Source organism: Oncorhynchus keta, chromosome 23 (assembly GCF_023373465.1).
Source record: "Oncorhynchus keta strain PuntledgeMale-10-30-2019 chromosome 23, Oket_V2, whole genome shotgun sequence".
Taxonomy (NCBI): Eukaryota; Metazoa; Chordata; class Actinopteri; order Salmoniformes; family Salmonidae; genus Oncorhynchus; species Oncorhynchus keta.
Window position 1 is genome coordinate 28,383,765 of NC_068443.1, and position 21,999 is coordinate 28,405,763.

Sequence of the window (21,999 nt, forward strand, 5' to 3'; positions counted from 1 at the left end):
CCAGGAGTCAAATTAAAAGATCTAAACGGCTCTATTGCCGAGTAGAGCTGTGCAATGGATCTGTACTAAGCGGTCATTTGTCTGGGAGATATTTACACTGTTTTGATAGCTTCAAAACTCTACCGGTAACAGTCATATTATGGCTCTTGTATTATCAATCATATCTCCTGGGAGGACCTTTGGCTTATTGATTGAGCATCGTGTGGGAACTTGATTGGAAACTCATAGAAAAAGACAACTCCTACCAAAAAAATACACGTCGTATAAGTACAAGGTCACAAATACGGACCACAATACAATAAACACTTACTCACAAACAAACATGGGGGAACAGGGGGTTAAATAATGAACAAGTAATTGGGGGGATTGAAACCAGGTGTGTAAGACAAAGACACAACAAATTGAAAATGAAAAGTGGATCGTGGATGGCTTGAAAGCCGGTGACGTCGACCGGCGAACGCCGCCCGAACAAGGAGAGGGACCCAACTCTGCGGAAGTCGTGACTCCTTGCCACTCATTGTCATGCCAATGTTTGACTTGACAATGACAACAATGGAGAAAACAAGAGCACAGATAGATCTGGGAAAGGCTAGTATTTTGGAAGCTTGTAAAGCTTAACACGTAACACGTATGGCTCATATTCATTTCCCATTTGAGCCGCTTTGGCTTGATACTACAGTTCACAGTTCAGTGTGTGTCTGTGATTGGGAACTCTTGTTAATAAAGGTAGATACGCCCTACTGTTTTCTGCCTACCTTTCTGCTGCCATCGGCTGATTTGTATGTAAGCATGTAGTTGTCTATGTCTGCGATGGGCGGTTGCCAGGAGATGAGGGCACTGCGGTGGTTCACCTCACTGGCGGTCAGGTTCAAAGGAGCGTCCATGGCTAGAGGGGAGAAATCAGATAGCAGATAACTATGTCCCTGTTCCATTGAGTCAAATCATTAGTGGCTACAGTATGCCCATTTCTAGTATCCAAATACTGTACTTAAATTGGAAAAGTTGCCCAATTGTGATCTATCTCCTAATTTGATGAACACCCCTCTAGCGGACCTTAGTTGGAGTCATCCTGCTGCGAATGCATTCTAATCGTCCTTAACCCAGCATCCTTTACTGCTCAAAACTCATCAGCCTACCTGTGCTCAAGGGCTCATGGACAGATTTTTCACCTAGTTGGCTTAGAGATTTCTACCAGCGACCTTTCAGTTACTGGCCCAACACACTTGAACACCTGCTGCACACTCTTTTTCCGGTTTCACTCTTTTCCCTATCTCGCTCTCCTCCTGTTGTCCTCAGGTGTTTTCAGGGGAGATCTATGACAGTTCAGTAATTAACAGTGTTTTACCACTGATAGCCTCAGGCCTCTGGACTGAAGGACTTTCTACATGAGATGCAATGACATCTCCACACAGCAGTAGTACCCACTAGAGAAATCACAATGTGGGTGTCCACACTACCATATCTGTCTCTTCGAGGTCTTATCTGACAGACTGCCATTCTCCTCCTCTCTCCTCAACATGACTGCAATGCCTGAGAGGGCGTCAATCTTAATTTTCCTTTCATCCCCTTTCATTTTGATTTAAACTTTTCAAGCCATGACAATGCCTACACTTCTCTCTTGTTTGTTTCTTGTTTGTTCTCTCTCTCTCTCTCTCTCTCTCTCTCTCTCTCTCTCTCTCTCTCTCTCTCTCTCTCTCTCTCTCTCTCTCTCTCTCTCTCTCTCTCTCTCTCTCTCTCTCTCTCTCTCTCTCTCTCTCTCTCTCTCTCTCACTACACTATTCTGAGAGAACGGTGGTGTTTTTGGACATATAATGTAGAGGTGTCTCAACATGCAAACAGATGGCAAGTGAAGTAATGGATTATTACTATATGATAAGAAAACTTGTTTCCATCAAGAAACAATTAATAAGTGAATCCCCATGCACTGGTTCAGGTGTATACTAAACCAAAGTACTTATTTTGAAGACACATTATAATTTCTAAAACTTCCCTAAATAAAATCTCTCTCGCTGGTCAGGTCTTTTAGAAAGTGAGTCAGCAAATAACTTTATGTTCATAAGAGGCCATCAACACAGGCACATTTTTATCAGAGCATAACAGTCAGTGAAAACAAAGCGTAAGCGGAGAGTAACAGCATCGAAAATTAAATAACACCCAAATTAAAAATGTAAAAAGTCTCTGAAGTCTGGTGAACTTGGCTACCCCATTCAGTGATTACGTGTCAACATCAGAGAACAAGGCTGGCCCTTGAGTAGCAAAACCAATGGCCTGTGACACTTTTAGACAAATTAATTTGTCGAAAAACAGTGTCTATAAATAAGGTTTTGCAAAGGGAACTGGTTGATTAAATAAATATAGTGGAATTGCCCCTCCCCATAGGGAGACTTTTACCGCAAGACAAAAAAGCCCCAAAAAGCTACTAGTTTTTTTTTCTCTGAACATTTGTTTGTGTACACTACACAGGCAGCAGCCCACTTGGCCTGAAAATGTTCATGTGGTTCCACTATAGTGCAGCCTGGGCCGTGCTGCTCCCTTGGGGATATTAATGCCCTGCTGCTGACAGAAGTGTTTTGTTCATGAAACACTGAAAATAAAGTTCAGGGCCCGGTTGCACAAAACATCTTAAGTACATTTTCCCCTTATCTTTTCCCTTAGAGTTTCGTAACTTTAAGTCAGTTGCACAAAACATTTTAAAGCAAATCTACCCCTTAAATTAAGTGAAAAAGTTAAGGGTGCCCATGAGGTCCCTTAGGTGCTTCATTGAGTATGGATATCGATGTAAAACACATTTGTGGAGGTGAATGTTGCTTTCCTCTACCCCGGTTTCGAAAAGAAAACACCCATCGGCAAGCTAGGTAGCTAAACAATGAAAGGTGCATAATCAATGGCTACATAGCTAGGTGTCTAGGTAGCTACCTACTCTGCTAACTTGACGTTTTAGAAAGTCATAGAAACAAGTTCAGAAAAAAGTAACAAAAAAAACATGTTTCATTATCTTCTGAATCAATCTGTTTCTCCTGTCTTGATTGTGGAAGTTCTATTTTGCGATCACAAAATAAATGTAATCTCTTTGATGAGAAATTCATTCAGTGAATCAGGTCTTCTCCATGGTAACCTGATAGTCTTTCTGCCATATATGCCTTCAAACCACAGTAAAACACTTAAATTATGCCCTTCCCTAATGAAATATTTGAGGTGCTCTATGCAACACCCTTAACTTAGGTAAGGGAACATTATTCCTTAAGGTAAACCCTTAAGGGAAAAACAGATGTTTTATGCAACTGGGCCCAGAGCCCCAACTCTGCTAATCTACACCATCTTCCTCCCCTCCTCTTCTCCCTTCCCTAGAGTGGAGTAGGTATGATATGATTGGCTTGTGAAGATTGTTAGCTAGCAGTACGGTGTCCATTTTTAGGACAGCCTCAGTCCTGGCAAATGAGATTATTTTGTTTTATGTATGAGATTGAGGTTGTCCTAATATGAACACTGTATACCAGCATTAGAGACGTGGTCAGTCCGTGATCACACTGCAAGGGCCTCAATGAGAGGGGAAAGGATTCCTGTTGCTAATTAGACACACTTTAACTAAGAAATGTGAGAGGGCACACGTTAGTTGAATAGAAGTATGTTTCAAGGAGTTTTAAGTAGCTTGCCTTGCTCTCAGTAGTCTTTGTGGGCTAGTTCTGAATGGGTAGGTGGAACAGTAAGTAGCTAAGCAAGTAAAGTACGTGACATACGTGTTGCAAAGTTGGCGATGACCGTTCCACTGGTCAGGGGTCCCTTGGTAGCATAGAGGGCTACAGAGTAAGTGGTGCTCGGCAAGAGCTTAGTGAGCTGGTGCTCCTGTTTCCCACCCTCCACCAGGAAGGTGTCAGCTGTCACTTAAGGAGAAGGAGGAACACAAAGACTCACATTAGAATAGGAGACTACATGAGATTGCAAACAAACCTGGATTTTATGATTACATTAAACAATTTGAGTATATAACAGTTGCCTAGGATATGCGCAGTCGCTGTCAGGGTTGGTAGATTGGGGTTATTATTGGTCAGGTTTAATTGCATGTTGCTGAAATCAATTTCACTTAAATTCACAATTTCTTATTTGCTTGCACGACTAAACTTTGTATAACCAATCTAGATAAATTGCCTGTTTAATGAATGGCTTACTATATCCTTAGAAATAGGTTCCGTGTTGATGATGAAAAGTAACAGGTTAACAAACCATTTCTGCCAAGATGCTATTGCCTAGATGAGTTTGGATTAGTAAATGAGAAATCACACTTAATGAACACACTAGAGTCAATAGAGCACATTGGCAAGAGGTTGCTGAAGAACCATCATTTGTGGCCATATTGATGAAAGCGGCATCGACTAACAGGTTGATGTCTGAGCTGATTTACAAGTAGCTGTCCTAGGCCGCAGCCCAAATGGCAGCCTATTCCAAATATAGTGCACTACTTTTGACCAGAGATCTATGGGTAATAGGGTGCCATTTGGGACACAACGTTAGACTTTCTCTCAGAGTCGACCTGGCAGGAGTCCACCTAAAGACTCAGGGTGCTCCACACGCTCCACCCCTGTGGCGGAGATACATAGTGTGTGAGAAGAGAATAATTCTGCCTACCCTGGTTGCAGGTGAGGGTGAGCACGTAGTTGTCAACGCTGGACAGAGGAGGGTTCCACTGCAATAAAGCTCCTTGTGGGGTAATGTTGAGGGCTGTCAGTTCCATTGGCATGTCCATCGCTGCATCAAAGAGATAAAGTGAGAGAGATAAAGTGAGAGAGATAAAGTGAGAGAGATAAAGTGAGAGATGAATACAAAAAAGTGGGTCAGAGGGGTTCACAGATCCCACCCCATCACTTTACTAAATTCCATTGACTGTATGTTCCAATTACAGACCACCATGTGGACTATACTGTATAATTCTGCAGAGAAGTATATAGTCCACATGGTACTGCAAGAACCATTCTTGAGAACACAGAAGAAAACAGCTGGCATCCAAACATTAATAGTTCTAGACCACACCCTCATTAATGGGAAACAGCTAAGATCGTATCTAGGAATCATAATCACACTGCCTCACATCTCGCACCATGGATAGAATGGGTTTAATTAAACTCATTACTTTAAATATTTAATTGAATCCAATGAAAGCTGACAATTTGAAATGAAATAAAATGTAATTAGATTAGACTGAGTAAGCCAACACTACTTAATTAATCAATCAAGTATGTAATAATCTATTCATCAATCTCTGTGTAGTTATGATATGGCTGACGATGTGCCCCAACCAGACCAAAACCTTGAAGGGTATCCAAGGACTTCAGCACACATTCAATACCCCATTTATACCACATCCATAAGCAGAAGCCTATATAAGCATTGTATAAATTAAAGAATGTAGTGTAGCCTATGGGGTAAAAATGTGTTACACATTGCCCTGACTGTGTGAAAGCTGGTCAGCTACAGTATCAATACAATGCAGAAACATACAACCAGAGTCTGCTGAGCCACAGTACGTCTCTGTCCCAGCCACAGCCATCAGCTGGACAGTTGACTCCAGTCCAGTGAATCGTGGACACTAATTACCTTTGGAATTGCAGCGAGTGCCTCGGAGCTTGACATCGGTCGCTACCCGGCAGGCAGGACTCTCCAGCGACTGCAGCAAACTTTCCCTTAGTGCGAAGGATCTTAACAAGTTGACTGTGTTCGTGCTTCTGGCCTGCAAGTGGGGCGCCGACCCAGTTCGGGGCAGAGCTTCTCATCTGACAATCTGGATTTCGAGGCACTTTTATCAAATTCTCATCTCTCTCTCGTATAGAAGGTGAGAACCCTCTGCGCCCCATTTGTCAGATAGAGCGCCTCTCTCCATAATATGTTTTATCTCGCTCTGGCTGAATCACACCACAGTGGAATGATATTCTTGGGGCTATGACCCTGTTTTAATGAGCCCTGCCATTTGTCCTATAATGCTCCTTCACACCAATTTGTGCAACAGGGCCTGAGATTCATCATAGCGTCTGCGTTAGCAGAATTCTAGTGTTCCTCTGACAATACGTTATTAGAAAAGTAAACTCTATAACTACGAAATGGTATTGTGTGCTTTTTTTCTAGTTTTTAATTACACTGTGATACTGTACACTCCTAGATTTTTTTTGCAAAAGGATCCTGCGGCTGTCCCCATAGGATAAGCCTTTTTGGTTCCCAGTAGAACTCTTTTGGATTCCAAGTAGAACTCTCTGTTGAAAGGGTTCTACATGGAACCAAAAAGGGTTCTACCTGGAACTCAAAGAGGTTCTCCAAAAGGGTTCTTATATGGGAACAGTCAAAGAACCCTTTTGGCTCCATATAGCAACTTTTTGTTGTGAAAATTGAGATAGTTTTCTTTTTTCTGTGTATTTGGGGTCTTATGTAGCAGCAAATATGTATTTACTAAGCATTTGTATTCTATTCAAGTGTAAAAAACAACAATACAAATAAATTAGATTTGGGTATGTCATTTTAGGCTAACATTGAAAAAAAAGGGTCCGATCCTTAAATTAATTTAATGATGCCACTCTGGCATTTTATTTCTCCAGGCTATCCTCTGGCGTTATTACAGTAGCAGCACCACAGGCCCTGCGTCATTATAAGAAGAGTTGGCAAATGCAGAGCACTTTCTTCCGCTTTAAAAGTAGAGAGCAGCACAAGCAGAAAGACTTTAATTTTGCTCTTTCTACTTCTCACTCTATCCATCTCTCTCTGTCTCTCTCTCTCTCTCTTCTGTCTCTCTTCTCTAGTTATGAGCCTGCTGATTTTGGAGCAGAAATGTCTAACTGGCTCATCAGTATGCGGTGGTGCACTGCAGGATCAGCTGGATGATTATGCATGCAGTGGAGAGCTGGTTAAGCCCAGGTTAGTGGAGTTCACTTCACACACAGAGGAGCTGCTGCAGCCTACACACCTCTCTCTGGTGGCTCACTATCAGTGAAATATATCTCACATCTCACACAGATCAATGCTGAGAGGTCTATCTGACTGACTGACTGGCTGATATACTGACAGAGGAAATGCAGAGACAGATAGGAGGAGAGGCTACCAATTATAAGGTCAAGGGGGTAACAGTAACTACATTCACTGCGGCAGCAATGAGAGGCATGTAGCCAGACATTATTCTACAGTCTGTATGTCTGTGTTGGAACACAATTTCTCAGTGTGCAGCTGGCGAAGTGAGCGCTCCACAGAGTTGGTACTAGGAATAAAATTCACCGAAAAGACAGAACGTTCCATTTATCTTTGAAATAGGCAATGTCTGACTCCAGAACATTTTGTCCCCCCATCTCAGACCCCTAGGCGCAGACATATAATAACAAGGCTAGCTTTCATTTTTGTATACAAGCTAAATTATTGAACAAAACAGGATTGCATTAGTTGTTCTGTAGAATTGTGCAGGATGTGGAGACAAAGATTCCATAAATACAATGTGTACTCAATGTGTGCATACTGACCTGTGAAGACACTGGTGGTGATGGACTTGCTTTCCTGGCTTCCCCTCACGGCGTTCAGGTTGATCTCATACTCTGTTGCTGGGTGGAGGCTGGACAGGGTGTAGTTGGTCACGTCGTTGTCAATCACGATGCTGTCCACTCGCCCTGAGGAAAATGAAATGAAAAGTATTTTAATCTCATTTCGCACTGTTGCTGCTGTCATGCTATCTTTCCTCCACGAGACCATGGAATAACAGTTTGGTATTTTATTTAAAGGCCCAGTGCAGTCAAATGTCACATTTTCAACTGAGGAAACTAACACTGTTAAAGGGGTGGAAAAAGTGATCCGTTTTATTTCCCAATAGTTGTTGGTTGAAAATACAATCTACACAGGACCTTCTAATCAGCATGTTTTGCACAGATGGAGTTTTGGCTTTGCCTGGTGTGCGACAGACCAATAACAAAGCAAGTTCCTTTCAGGTTACATATACCTCCCATTAAGCCCCTCCGCTCTGGTGGATTGGTCCACACTGTGTTTAAAGCACCTCTTTGGCGCCCTTCCCCTCCCCGCACAGACCCCTCCCAGACAGTCTTGACAAACATTTTGCTTGAGAAATGTTTTTTGTTGTTGTTTGTTTCATGTTGACCATTGAATGGAAAACTAATCCAGTAAGTTATTTCATTATTACCCAGAATGATTTTATATGAGGATCAAAATGGCTGCATTGGGCCTTTAAGTAACTTTTCAAATAAAACATGTCTTAGCCTACCTCTTGCTGATTGGTAGGACATCTTGTAATAGTCAAAGGGGGCAAAAGGTCTCAACCATGATATGATGACAGAGTCTTCAGTGACATATGACACAGTCATCTCTTTAGGTGGGTCCATTCCTACGACAGAGAATAATAGTACATGTTACACTTGTTGAAATTGGGCCAAATTGAATAACTCTCTCTTAATTGAGAGAACACGTTGGAGATTATGGTGAAATTATCAGACCAAAGGTGAAGACACAACAGTTCACCTGACACAATACTGAATCCAAACACTTTTACTGTATGTGCATTTGACATTTCCTGTACTTTTCACAGCATTTCTTAGTAACGAAATCTGAAAATACTCTGGATACAATAAGTAACATAATATGATGATAATTTACATCTTGCACAAGGTGCAAGATACGAAAAAATGATTACAAGGGTTTGAGTGAGAGGTCTAACTGTGGCCACACACCTCTCCAAACTGTGCACAGTTCCTAAGTCATTTCAATGCTCTTTTATGACTAAAGTAAAGAGCTTTCAGCTATACTTTTTTAAATATATATTTTTTAACTCTCATAGCTTTGCCATTGAGGAACTGAAACAAGCACACTTGAAATTGATTTGGTTTGGAACACAGCCCTGCATCCCCACCATTACACAATTACTGTTGTTGTTTACTCAATCCAAAAACGTTCCATTAAATCGCAATCTGGGTCAGGTGTACATCATTTCAAAGCTTATTCTATTGACAACGTGGCTAGCTACATTTTAAAATACAATTGTACAGTGTTAGGCTTTCAAAAGGCACTTCAAACAAAGAAATTGTCATTTTGGTGGGCGTAGAATGGAGTCATGAGCACATTCAAGTATGTTTTCTGTGGCAAATTTTGATCACAATATGACAAACATAGGCTCATTCTGTTCAGGACAACACAGGGTATAACGCATGTCATCCTTGCAACTATGGATCAAACATAGTTGTCATATGGAAATGTTAAGTGCACATTTGGAGTCGTGTGTGTGTGGTATGACATCAAAGCGGTTCTTATTATGATGCTCAACATCTCATCTTTCAGAACACATCGACTCCTCTCAATTTACAACATTTCCCTCCTCAGACAACAACAAATGTGCAAAAGTGAAGTGGAGAAACTGAGCTCTGACATCCTGTATAGCATGTTACAGTAAAGCCACTGCTTTCCAATCTAGGTGCTTATCAATGATAAAATCAGTCATTTTCAACCTGAATTCGGGAAGATGGACTGTGAGTGGAAAGGGCTATTAAGCCACACACTATACACTCATATAAGACACTCTTGACATTTAACTTAACCTTCTTATCGAAGCTGCTACCTCCGTGTGTTCAATATATTTCAGCACTTTGAAGTCTATGCTTTCCATATATGAAAGGAAAGGGTTTCAAGGGAAGACTGCCACTACCTCTCTCTCCAACCAAGGTGGCTGAATTGAGGAGAAAACTGAAGAAGGAATTTGGCAAATTTTGGAGGGCAGTGGAAGTTAAATGAAGTGTATATACAGACACTTCTTTATTGATATAACCAACACATTTTCCTGTCATAGTGTAAGAAGCACTGTGTTTATCCTGCACATTGGGTACATTATAAAATATGTAGGTAAATAGCATGCTGTGCTGGCCAGAGCCAGGAGAACAGTGATGGATATTTGCATTGTGATCAAGTGCTGTTGCCCATACGGGATTAGTTCATGATTTGTTTCTGTCCCCAGGGCCATTACTGCTGCGGCAGCAAAGGTTACCAGAGACCATGTGAGCAAACAGTTAACCTCTAAAAGTCTAAGCCTTTGGGGAATGGGGGGGGTACAAACCAGTTAAATGTAACTAAATGTAATTGAAAATATAATCTATGTAACCACCAAAAGTAATTATTTATCATGAGAGGGCCATAAACAATAACTAGTCATGTTGCACACTCAAAGAAATATGAAATATATCACCTTTCTGGAAAACATTGTTATAAATTGTTTAGGTGTAGTCACTTTTGAGGACACAAGCTCAAGTACACAGTACAAATATGATACATGTTATATGATGTATTTTCGATTCAATAAAACTGTAGGCTTGGAATGACCTTTATGCTTTCTAAATATAGTATAATCAAATTATAAAATGACTATAAGATTTCACCTTCCTTATCACTGTAAAATGCATAGTTGTGTGTTTTGTGATAAAAAACATCTGCCCCCATCCCTGTGAGCATCCCACAGAGTTATAGCTTGGCTTACCGAACTCGTTAGGACCTCGCCTTGCATCTCATATTAATTACATCCATCTATGACAAACAGAAAGTGTTTTTTACATTTAATTTAATTTGAATTATTTTGGATTAGCGGCTATAAATCAATCTCTGAATGTGCTACAGTGAATTTTTTTTGATCAAATATTGAATTTGGCCTTTACTTACTATGGCCCTTAGAAACACTTTGAATAACACATTCATAAATGGAAAAAAAGACAGTCAAAAAATAAATAATAAGGAATAAGGTTTTGAAGTGTATGTCCTATATCTAGGAGATACAGTGTCTTGCGAAAGTATTCGGCCCCCTTGAACTTTGCGACCTTTTGCCACATTTCAGGCTTCAAACATAAAGATATAAAACTGTATTTTTTTGTGAAGAATCAACAACAAGTGCAACATTTTTCAGCCCCCTTAAGTTAATACTTTGTAGCGCTACCTTTTGCTGCGATTACAGCTGTAAGTCGCTTGGGGTATGTCTCTATCAGTTTTGCACATCGAAAGACTGATTTTTTTCCCATTCCTCCTTGCAAAACAGCTCGAGCTCAGTGAGGTTGGATGGAGAGCATTTGTGAACAGCAGTTTTCAGTTCTTTCCACAGATTCTCGATTGGATTCAGGTCTGGACTTTGACTTGGCCATTCTAACACCTGGATATGTTTATTTTTGAACCATTCCATTGTAGATTTTGCTTTATGTTTTGGATCATTGTCTTGTTGGAAGACAAATCTCCGTCCCAGTCTCAGGTCTTTTGCAGACTCCATCAGGTTTTCTTCCAGAATGGTCCTGTATTTGGCTCCATCCATCTTCCCATCAATTTTAACCATCTTCCCTGTCCCTGCTGAAGAAAAGCAGGCCCAAACCATGATGCTGCCACCACCATGTTTGACAGTGGGGATGGTGTTCAGGGTGTTGCTTTTACGCCAAACATAACGTTTTGCATTGTTGCCAAAAAGTTCAATTTTGGTTTCATCTGACCAGAGCACCTTCTTCCACATGTTTGGTGTGTCTCCCAGGTGGCTTGTGGCAAACTTTAAACAACACTTTTTATGGATATCTTTAAGAAATGGCTTTCTTCTTGCCACTCTACCATAAAGGCCAGATTTGTGTAATATACGACTGATTGTTGTCCTATGGACAGAGTCTCCCACCTCAGCTGTAGATCTCTGCAGTTCATCCAGAGTGATTATGGGCCTCTTGGCTGCATCTATGATTAGTCTTCTCCTTGTATGAGCTGAAAGTTTAGAGGGACGGCCAGATCTTGGTAGATTTGCAGTGGTCTGATACTCTTTCCATTTCAATATTATCGCTTGCACAGTGCTCCTTGGGATATTTAAAGCTTGGGAAATCTTTTTGTATCCAAATCCGGCTTTAAACTTCTTCACAGCAGTATCTCGGACCTGCCTGGTGTGTTCCTTGTTCTTCACGATGCTCTCTGCGCTTTTAACGGACCTCTGAGACTATCACAGTGCAGGTGCATTTATACGGAGGCTTGATTACACACAGGTGGATTGTATTTATCATCATTAGTCATTTAGGTCAACATTGGATCATTCAGAGATCCTCACTGAACTTCTGGAGAGAGTTTGCTGCACTGAAAGTAAAGGGGCTGAATAATTTTGCACGCCCAATTTTTCAGTTTTTAATTTGTTAAAAAAGTTTGAAATATCCAATAAATGTCGTTCCACTTCATGATTGTGTCCCACTTGTTGTTGATTCTTCACAAAAGAATACAGTTTTATATCTTTATGTTTGAAGCCTGAAATGTGGCAAAAGGTCGCAAAGTTCAAGGGGGCCGATTACTTTCGCAAGGCACTGTATACAGTAAGAAAGCTCAGGAAATGTTTTGTTTTTTTCGGACACATTTAACCCCTTATTTTTGTTGACACAACACTACCTCCATTTGTTTGTACGTGTTACCTTCAGACGAGTCCCATGACACTTGTGTGGGTCGTAGAGCACAACAGAGAACATCATCATGTTCCTGAGAGTCTCCCCCTTTCCATTTGGATGCTACAGACATTTTAGTGAGAAGACCGATATACGCAATGTCTCATGGTCTGACAAACACTGCAGTAGCTCGGCCAACATATGCAGATTTGGTGGATTGAGAAGCGGCCCAGGCAAAAACCTGAGATCTCTAGCTTAAACTGACGGATTTTGATGGGGATTTTTTTATTATGTTACTTAGATTGATGCTCAAGTGCGAACGGGTGCGTGAATAGAATCTTAATTAAAGAGACTTATAAGGTCGGCATGCATTATGGAAGGGAGGGATAGAGGGATTGGTTCTCTACTGTTGACTGAACACAGAATTGTTTTTGATAAACCAACACCCCCACCCTCCCATTTCCATTACAATAACCAATATTATTCACCAACATTGAGGACAATTCATAAGTTAGGCTTCAGCTTCATTTAAATTTTGCAAGTATAAAACAGCGGCGAATGCCTATATTTTATTTATTTCCCAATCAGCAATGGAGGCTGCTGTAATAGCTCTGAATTTAAACTAAATATTCATGTGACATAATGTGGGCAAACTGAAGACAGAATGCAGCAATGAGATGTGCTTCTAGAGTACAAGTCTAACCTGTATTCACCTAGGTCTGTGTCCCAAATGGCACCCTATCCCCTATATAGCACACTACTTTTGAACAGAGTTCTATGGGCCTTGGTCAAAAGTAGTGCACTCAATAGGGAATAGGGTACCATTTTGGATGCATCCTATGTGTTGCACTACAACACATGGTACAGTAAACATGTTGTCATCCCTTTATTCAGACTTAGCATAAGAAGTGCCACTTGAAAACATAAAGAAATATGTCAACCTTCAAAGACAGCCAGGCACCACAGCATGCCCACCAACCCTTTGGTTCATTTGCATATAATAACGTGGCTTGATAACAACAAGCTGAAAATAGCAACGCAATAACAAGAGCAGTAATCAGACGGCAGTGTGCAGGTGGCTCCATAGTGTTTATAGAGTTGTCCGGTCCTCCTCAGACAATACACATTTCCTTTTACTTGGCAGCTGCGACTGTGAGTAACAGCCTGCTGATGCGACAGCTGAATATTCCCGACACCTCCACGTTCAAGCAGGGGTAATTAAGAGAGGATTACACACAGAAGCATTAATAAAGAAATGAAAGGTGGTTCTGTGTTTCATCAGTAGTGCAGCTGGGAGTGTAATAATCTTAATGAGCAAGAGACATGCCATAAAAGTGTCTGGGTGGTGTTCTCTTCTGGAGCTAGACGACTTGCTGACAAACAGAACAAACCACAACAAACTCCAAGCACGTACAGCATGCACAATGGGACGTGTGTCGTCTGATGTAAAAAGGGCTTTATAAATACATTTGATTTGATTGATTGATATCCTAAGTACGAGAGGTTTGTACAGGAAACTCTAAGTATGGGAAAATGCTGTCCTTCGTTAGCAACTGTCTTGTGTCAGCAAACCGTCAGCCGAAATCAGACATCAATGCACCCTGTGGTGAGTGTGGTCAATCAATGTATACAACGTTGCAGCAGTTTTGCATTAGTCAGTAGTTTAGTGTTGTTGTTGTCCTTGAATGAACCATATTGAACCATGCGAACCTTCAGTATAGTTCTGGGTTGTATGCAATAGGGCACACCGTAGCAAAACTTTTTTGTCATTGGACAAGTTTAGGTAGTCTCTCCCTGTCTCATTCTGTTTTCGTCCATTTGGTGACTAATGAATACAACCCTATTTCCCTTTTTTTATTTTATTTTATTTCACCTTTATTTAACCAGGTAGGATAGTTGAGAACAAGTTCTCATTTAGAACTGCGACCAGGCCAAGATAAAGCAAAGCAGTTCGACACATACAACAACACAGAGTTACACATGGAATAAACAAACATACAGTCAATAATACAGTACAAAAAAAGTATATGTACAGTGTGTGCAAATGAGGGAAGATAAGGGAGGTAAGGCAATAAAATAGGCCATAGTGGCAAGGTAATTACGATATAGCAATTAAACACTGGAGTGATAGATGTGCAGAAGATGAATGTGCAAGTAGAGATACTGGGGTGCAAAGGAGCAAAATAAATAAACAAATAAAGTAAGGGGATGAGGTAGTTGGATGGGCTATTTACAGATGGGCTATGTCCAGGTGCAATGAACTGTGAGCTGCTCTGACAGCTGGTGCTTGAAGTTAGTGAGGGAGATAAGAGTCTCCCTTGCAGAGATACAATAAGTAGCCTACCTGTGGTGAGCGTGGCTGTGACAGCTTCAGACGTCACCTCTCCCTGTATGGTGATAAGGCTGACTGTGTACTGTGTGGAGGGCAGGAGACCCTCCACAGAGGACCAGGTCTTGGATCCATCCAGGGTGACCTTGGAGGTGTCAGTGCCGTCCTCAGAGCTGTAGCTGAGGATGTAGAGGTCTGCGGGTGGGGCCGGGGCGCTCCATGCAACCGTCACCGAGTCCCACGTGATGTCAGACAAGTAGAGAGCAATGACAGGGCTGAAGCCTGAAAGTCAAAGGTCAAAGACACCAGCTGCATGGTCATAAAGGGCTGTATTTCATTTGAATTTATTTGATCTGTTCATCTGCTGTCAATATGGCTGGTGGTGCTGGGGTTCTGAGGATGGCAGGCAAAGGACAATCAGTCAGTCAGTGGATGGCTGGTTCAGAGGCAGGCATAGCAGGGGAGAGTCAGTCAGTCAGTGGATGGCTGGTTCAGAGGCAGGCATAGCAGGGGAGAGCCAGTCAGTCAGTGGATGGCTGGTTCAGAGGCAGGCATAGCAGGGGAGAGTCAGTCAGTCAGTGGATGGCTGGTTCAGAGGCAGGCATAGCAGGGGAGAGTCAGTCAGTCAGTGGATGGCTGGCTGGTTCAGAGGCAGGCATAGCAGGGGAGAGGCTGGCTGTCAGTCAGTGTGATGGCTGGTTCAGAGGCAGGCATAGCAGGGGAGAGTCAGTCAGTCAGTGGCTGGCTGGTTCAGAGGCTGGCAGGCATAGCAGGGGAGAGTCAGTCAGTCAGTGGATGGCTGGTTCAGAGGCAGGCATAGCAGGGGAGAGTCAGTCAGTCAGTGAATGGCTGGTTCAGAGGCAGGCATAGCAGGGGAGAGTCAGTCAGTCAGTGGATGGCTGGTTCAGAGGCAGGCATAGCAGGGGAGAGTCAGTCAGTCAGTGGATGGCTGGTTTCAGAGGCAGGCATAGCAGGGGAGAGTCAGTCAGTCAGTGGATGGCTGGTTCAGAGGCAGGCATAGCAGGGGAGAGTCAGTCAGTCAGTGGATGGCTGGCTGGTTCAGAGGCAGGCATAGCAGGGGAGAGTCAGTCAGTCAGTGGATGGCTGGTTCAGAGGCAGGCATAGCAGGGGAGAGTCAGTCAGTCAGTGGATGGCTGGCTGGCTGGCTGGTTCATTGGCAGCCTTGGCAGGGGAGAGTCAGTCAGTCAGTGGATGGCTGGTGATTAAGAAGCAGGGGACAGTCAGTCAGTCAGTGGATGGCTGGTGATTAAGAAGCAGGGGACAGTCAGTCAGTCAGTGTATGGCATGTCTGGTCAATAATGGACAGATCCCTCTGGAGGCTCTCTCCCTCTCAGTGAGACGTGGATATGAAGAGCTGAAGATGACAGACACACAGAGTAGGAGACCAGTGACAATGGAATGATGACGAACACAAAGGGAAAGAAGGATGTCAATGTTTACAGTAGAGATGGGATGAAAACACGTCCGTCAACGAGGCTTGGCTGTTTTTGAAAGATTCACCAATAAAAGACACTGAAAGGCGTGTGTTGTCAAAGCAAGAAGCAATGGAAAGATGAAGACTACCAAGACAGGAAGCAATGGAAAGATGAAGACTACCAAGACAGGAAGCAATGGAAAGATGAAGACTACCAAGACAGCTTGCTGCCTGATGTAGACAGATGTACAGGAGTGCGAAGAAAAGAGGGACAGGAAAGATAAATGGAGTAAAGAAAAAAAGCAATAAATAATATATTTTCTCTGCTGGATAGATGAATGGATGAAGGATGGTGATGCGATTAGCAAGCACATGTAATGAGCACGTTAGCTAACTGTGAATTATTTACATGAATTGTTGCATCAAAGATTGACACTGCCTAATAGCTTGATTTGTATTCACCTTCCCAACAGTAGTTCCACATTGCATGCATAGCAAGCCTATTCTCTAGTACAGCAGTCATTGCTACACTTCAGCTCATAATTGCCTGTTCGGGTATAGTGATGTGGGAGCTTCACTGAATAAGCTGACCTTTAACCAGTGTATTTGAAAAGAAATAGTTATTAATAGACTACATATTTTATTAATCTAATAATACAATATATTTCCAGGTTCCTGGAACTGGTACATGTGCAGATACAGTACAGGCTGTGTCCTAAATGGAATAGCTAAATGGACCAGAGACCAAAAGAATCCATAGAAGGGGTATATAACCTATGACCTGTTAACTCATGGTGTAAACGCTGTTTATATGGTTAGACTACTTCTAGCTCTGCTCTTAATAATAGTAGAATGTGACGTCAGTTATGTCACTTACTTGGCCCTTGTACAATACAGTTACTGTACCTGTGAAGGCATCGATGGTGGCTGCAGTGCTCTGCTGCCTGCCTCTCTGGGCAGCTACAGTGATGGTGTATTCTGTGCCTGGCTCCAGGTCATCGAGAGTGGTGGTGGTCACGTCCTTGGGGACAGTAACCTCCATGGTCAGTCCAGATGAGGAGGTGTAGGTGACCATGTAGTGGTCGATAGGCCCCTGGACCACCCCCCACAGCAGGGTGATGGTGTTGTCTGTGGACGCTGTCACAGTCAGGTCCATGGGGACATCTAGACCTGAAACACACAGTAAAGAGTGGTTCAAGTGTAATCAACCGAAGTTGTTAGGAATTTGATTTAGTGCAGCTAATAAAACAAAGAGACAAAAATACACATTCTGTAACTAGACTCATTTGCATAGCCTATAAATAAACGCATGTACAGTAAATGGTATTTTGACGCTGTTTTTTCATGCTTCAATGAAATTCAAACAAACAAAACACGTAGGGTACAAAAGAGAACAGGGTGGTGAATTTCTGTTTACTGATACTGGTAGTTGTGATTTTCTGTGTCAGATCACTGATTTGCACAGATGAGCCAGGCGATTAACTCACTTACCAGTTCTGGCGTTCATTGTGGCAGGAGAACTCCGGTTGGTGCCAAGCATGGCCGAAATACCAATGCCATACTCTGTACCTGGCAACAAGTCTGTGGGTAGAGAGGGAGGAAGAGAGAGGGAGAGAAAGGGAGGAAGATAGAGGGAGAGAGAGCGAGGGAGAAAGAGAGAGTATGACAGATGGACGATGAGAGACACAAGACACCGAGCCAACTATTGATTTTAATTAGTATGTGAATAGAAAACGATTAAACATTAGCTGGTGATGTGAATGAATCTCTCCATGCAATACCCTGGCGGACAATACAGTATGATGATATTAAAGAGAAAGGATTAGCAAGCAGATGGAGCCTTACAGACCTGCCTATTAAAAACTGCGTTAAAAATGAAGGGCTTGCCAAATACCCTGTTCATCAATACGTTTTCTTAAGATTTGTGTTAACCTTTTTTCAACTGCATAATTAATCAGTAAAGTAAAAATTGCTATTACATCATTGAGCTTATAAGGTTACAGAAATGGAGAGAGGAAAGCATTGATAGATGTCATCCCACAGACAATGCGTTCCCTTATTCTGATATTCCCTTTACATAAGACAGACATCTGAAAACTCATGTCTGGAAACCTATCAGTACTTTGATAAGAATTGAAATAAAAATCCACGACATTAGAATCTCGCTCAGTTATTCAACAGACGTCCTTATCATATCACACTAAAGCATGAACGTTATCTTATATATATATATATTTTTAACCCCTTTTTCGTAATATCCAATTGGTAGTTATGATCTTGTCTTATCGCTGCAACTCCCCAAGGACTCGGGAGATATTAGGTTGAGAGTCATGCATCCTCCGAAACATGACCGGCCAAGCCATGTTGCTTCTTAACACACTGCTCGCTTAATCCGGAAGCCAGCTGCACCAATGTGTCAAAGGAAACGCTATCCAACTCCCAAGCGTGGTCAGCTTGCAGGCACCCAGCCCGCCACAAGGAGTCGTTAGAGCACAATGAGCCAAGGAAATGGCCCACGGACTAACCCTCCCCTAACCCAGACAACGCTGGGCCAATTATGTGCCGCCCCATGGGGCTCTCGGTCATGACCGGTTGTGACACAGCTTGGGATAGAACCCGAGGCTGTAGTCGTGCCTCAGCACTGTGATGCAGTGCCTTAGACCACTCTGCAACTTCGGAGGCCCCACATTATATTATTTGTCTTAAAAACAGAGGTGTAACATGAACTAAAGTTATCCCCACCAGTGAGTGTGGTTCTGCTGGTGGGTCCATCGTTGCGTGGAACGATGACCTTATCATACCGCTCCCCTGCCAGGGTGCTGTAGACCACCTGGTACCCCTCTACGTCCACCTCGCTGTTGTCCCATTCCAGCTCCAGGGTGGTGGAGGCCTTGGACAGCACCTGCAGGTTCTTGGGTGCGTCGATCTCTGAGAGGAACAACAGAACTGACAATGTTGGGGCCACTGAGACCAATCATCAGAAGTTGGACATGGTTTCCACATGCAGTTTCATCAGTCAGTCAGATAGTAAAACATGACAATATGACCATAGAAATAGAAAATAATTATAGATAATAATAGATTTTAAAATATTACATTCAAAGTGACACTTATTTAGATGGCTATGACTGGTATTGTTTCTGCCCTGAATACATATTTAAAAAGCATGCCAGTAGGCCTACATGTTTGGCATTCTTTAATGTATTTGTAATGGAAGACATTCTGAAAATGTAAAGAGCTTAACAAATAGTACAGGATATTTGAAGAATGTAGAGTTATGTATAAAGTGCTGTTTGTGTTCACATGAAATACACTTAATCCATCAAACATGGCATGCACAATGATCTAGAAGCAGCTGTTGTATGGTCCAGCTGTTTTTGGCGGTCCTCACCGGTACTGAATTCTGTGGAGATGGTTCCACTCTCATTGCCCTTGCGAACACCACTGATGGACACCTCGTAACGCGAGCCTGGTCTCAGCACCTGCAGGGAGTACTGGCTGAGGGTGGGCTGCAGACGGAAGGTGGTCTTAGGCCCGTCACCCCCCACCAGGCCATAACGCAGTACTATCTGGTCCATCTTAGCCTTGGGATTGGTCCACTCCACGAAGGCCACCGTGTCCGAGACGTCACGCACTATCAGCTGAGTCGGCCCATCAATCACTGTAAGGGATAGCATAGATAAATATGGAGACAGGGTTCATGATCTAGAGATCCATATGGGTAGTTAGCATACCAGTACCAGTCAGAAGTTTGGACACCTATTCATTTCAGGGTTTTTCTTTATTTTTACTATTTTCTACATTGTATAATAATAGTGGAGACATGAACACTTCGGATTAACACATGGAATAATGTAGAAAAACAAAAAGTATTAAACAAATCAAAATATATTTTATATTTGGGATTCTTCAAAGTAGCCACCATTTGCCTTGATGACAGCATTGCACACTCTTGGCATTCTCTCAACCAGCTTCATGAGTTAATCACCTGGAATGCATTTCAATTAACAGGTATGCCTTGTTAAAAGTTAATTTGTGATTTCTCTTTCCTTCTTAATGCGTTTGAGCCAATCAGTTGTGTCATGACAAGGTAGGGGTGGTATACAGAAGATAGCACTATTTGGTAAAAGACTGGGTCCATATTACGGCAACAATAGCTCAAATAAGAAAAGAGAAACGACAGTCCATCATTACATTAAGACATGAAGATCAGTCAATTCGGAAAATGTCAAGAACTTTTAAAGTTTCTTCAAGTGCAGTCGCAAAAACCATCAAGTGCTATGATGAAACTGTCTCTCATGAGGACCATCACAGGAAAGGAAGACCCAGAGTTACCTCTGCTGCAGAGGATAAGTTCATTAGAATTACCAGTCTCAGAAATTGAAGCACAAATAAATGCTTTACGGAGTTCAAGTAACAGACACATCTCAACATCAACTGTTCAAAGGAGACTGTGTGAATCAGGCCTTCATGGTCGAATTGCTGCAAAGAAATCACTACTAAAGGACACCAATAAGAATAAGAGAATTGCTTGGGCCAAGAAACACGATCAATGGACATTAGACCGGTGGAAATCTGTCCTTGGTCTGATGAGTCCAAATTTTAGATTTTTGGTTCCAACCGCTGTCTTTGTGAGACGCAGAGTAGGTGAACGGAGGATTTCTGCATGTGTGGTTCCCACCGTGAAGCATGGAGGAGGAGGTGTGATGGTATGGGGGTGCTTGCTGGTGGTACTGTCTGTGATTTATTTAGAATTCAAGGCACACTTAACCAGCGTGTCTACCACAGCATTCTGCAGCGATACACCATCCCATCTGGTTTGCACTTAGTGGGACTATCATTTGTTTTTCAACATGACAATAACCCAACACACCTCCAGGCTGTGTAAAGGCTATTTGACCAGGAAGGAGAGTGATGAAGGTCTCCATCAGATGACTTGGCCTCCGCAATCACCTGATCTCAACCCAATTGAGATGGTTTGGGATGAGTTGGACTGCAGAGTGAAGGAAAAGCAGACAACAAATGCTCAGCATATGTGGGAACTCCTTCAAGACTGTTGGAAAAGCATTCCAGGTGAAGCTTGTTGAGAGAATGCCAAGAGTGTGCAAAGCTGTCATTAAGGCAAAGGGTGGCTACTTTGAAGAATGTCAAATATTAAATATATTTTGATTTGAAAACACGTTTTGGTTTACTACATAATTCAATATGTGTTACTTCATAGTTTTGATGTTTTCACTATTTTTCTACAAGGTAGAAAATAGTTAAAATAAAGAAAACCCTTGAATGAGTAGGTGTGTTCAAACTTTTGATTGGTACTGTATGTACAATTCACACTAACACGACATGAGGAAGTCATGTCTAGTTGTGTACCAAACAGCACCAGAATTGATACAAAAACACGGATTTGCACATTTAGAAACGTAAGCTTAAAAGAAAGTGATACTAGGAAGAGCAGTGTGCAGGTTTCACTTTTCTTTGAAATTATCGCTTTGTTCCTATGCACCTGCAAGAAGATATACCAGATATACCATGTGTGTGCCTTTCTGAAATTTGAATCACATTTAGAAAGGTAAAATGAAGCTGTTGGCAGTGAATGCAGTTAATTAATTGCTGACCATGTAAAACAACACAAGAGACTTGGGGCGTTATAGAAATAGGTACTGAAAATACACCCAATAATCAAATTGTCCCCATGTCAATTGTGTGGATCCAACAATAATTAGATTAGGGGAAAAACTGGGGGAAAAAACACATTATGCTGTTGGCTATATGAGCATTAAAAAAACAAACATTATTGGAGGTGGGAGGAACATTTGCTGCAGTGTAGATCTACTGAACAGAACACT

General features: G+C 42.1%; 1 protein-coding gene across 3 annotated transcripts in view; it reads right to left on the reverse strand.

The window, feature by feature from the left end:
- Positions 1–21,999, reverse strand: part of LOC118402540 (tenascin-R-like) — a 130,191-nt gene that overhangs the window by 16,347 nt on the left and 91,845 nt on the right. For 2 of the 3 annotated variants that reach the window (XM_052476980.1, XM_052476978.1), the window contains 10 exons: positions 19,545–19,814; positions 18,896–19,099; positions 17,645–17,734; positions 17,060–17,323; positions 14,734–15,000; positions 8,237–8,356; positions 7,488–7,631; positions 4,624–4,743; positions 3,738–3,881; positions 756–886 (listed from right to left, as the gene is read on the reverse strand). In XM_052476980.1, coding sequence (XP_052332940.1) covers positions 756–886; positions 3,738–3,881; positions 4,624–4,743; positions 7,488–7,631; positions 8,237–8,356; positions 14,734–15,000; positions 17,060–17,323; positions 17,645–17,734; positions 18,896–19,099; positions 19,545–19,814 — 1,754 coding nt within the window. The remainder of the gene's footprint in view (positions 1–755; positions 887–3,737; positions 3,882–4,623; positions 4,744–7,487; positions 7,632–8,236; positions 8,357–14,733; positions 15,001–17,059; positions 17,324–17,644; positions 17,735–18,895; positions 19,100–19,544; positions 19,815–21,999) is intronic. The other variant, XM_052476979.1, reaches the window with a different exon arrangement.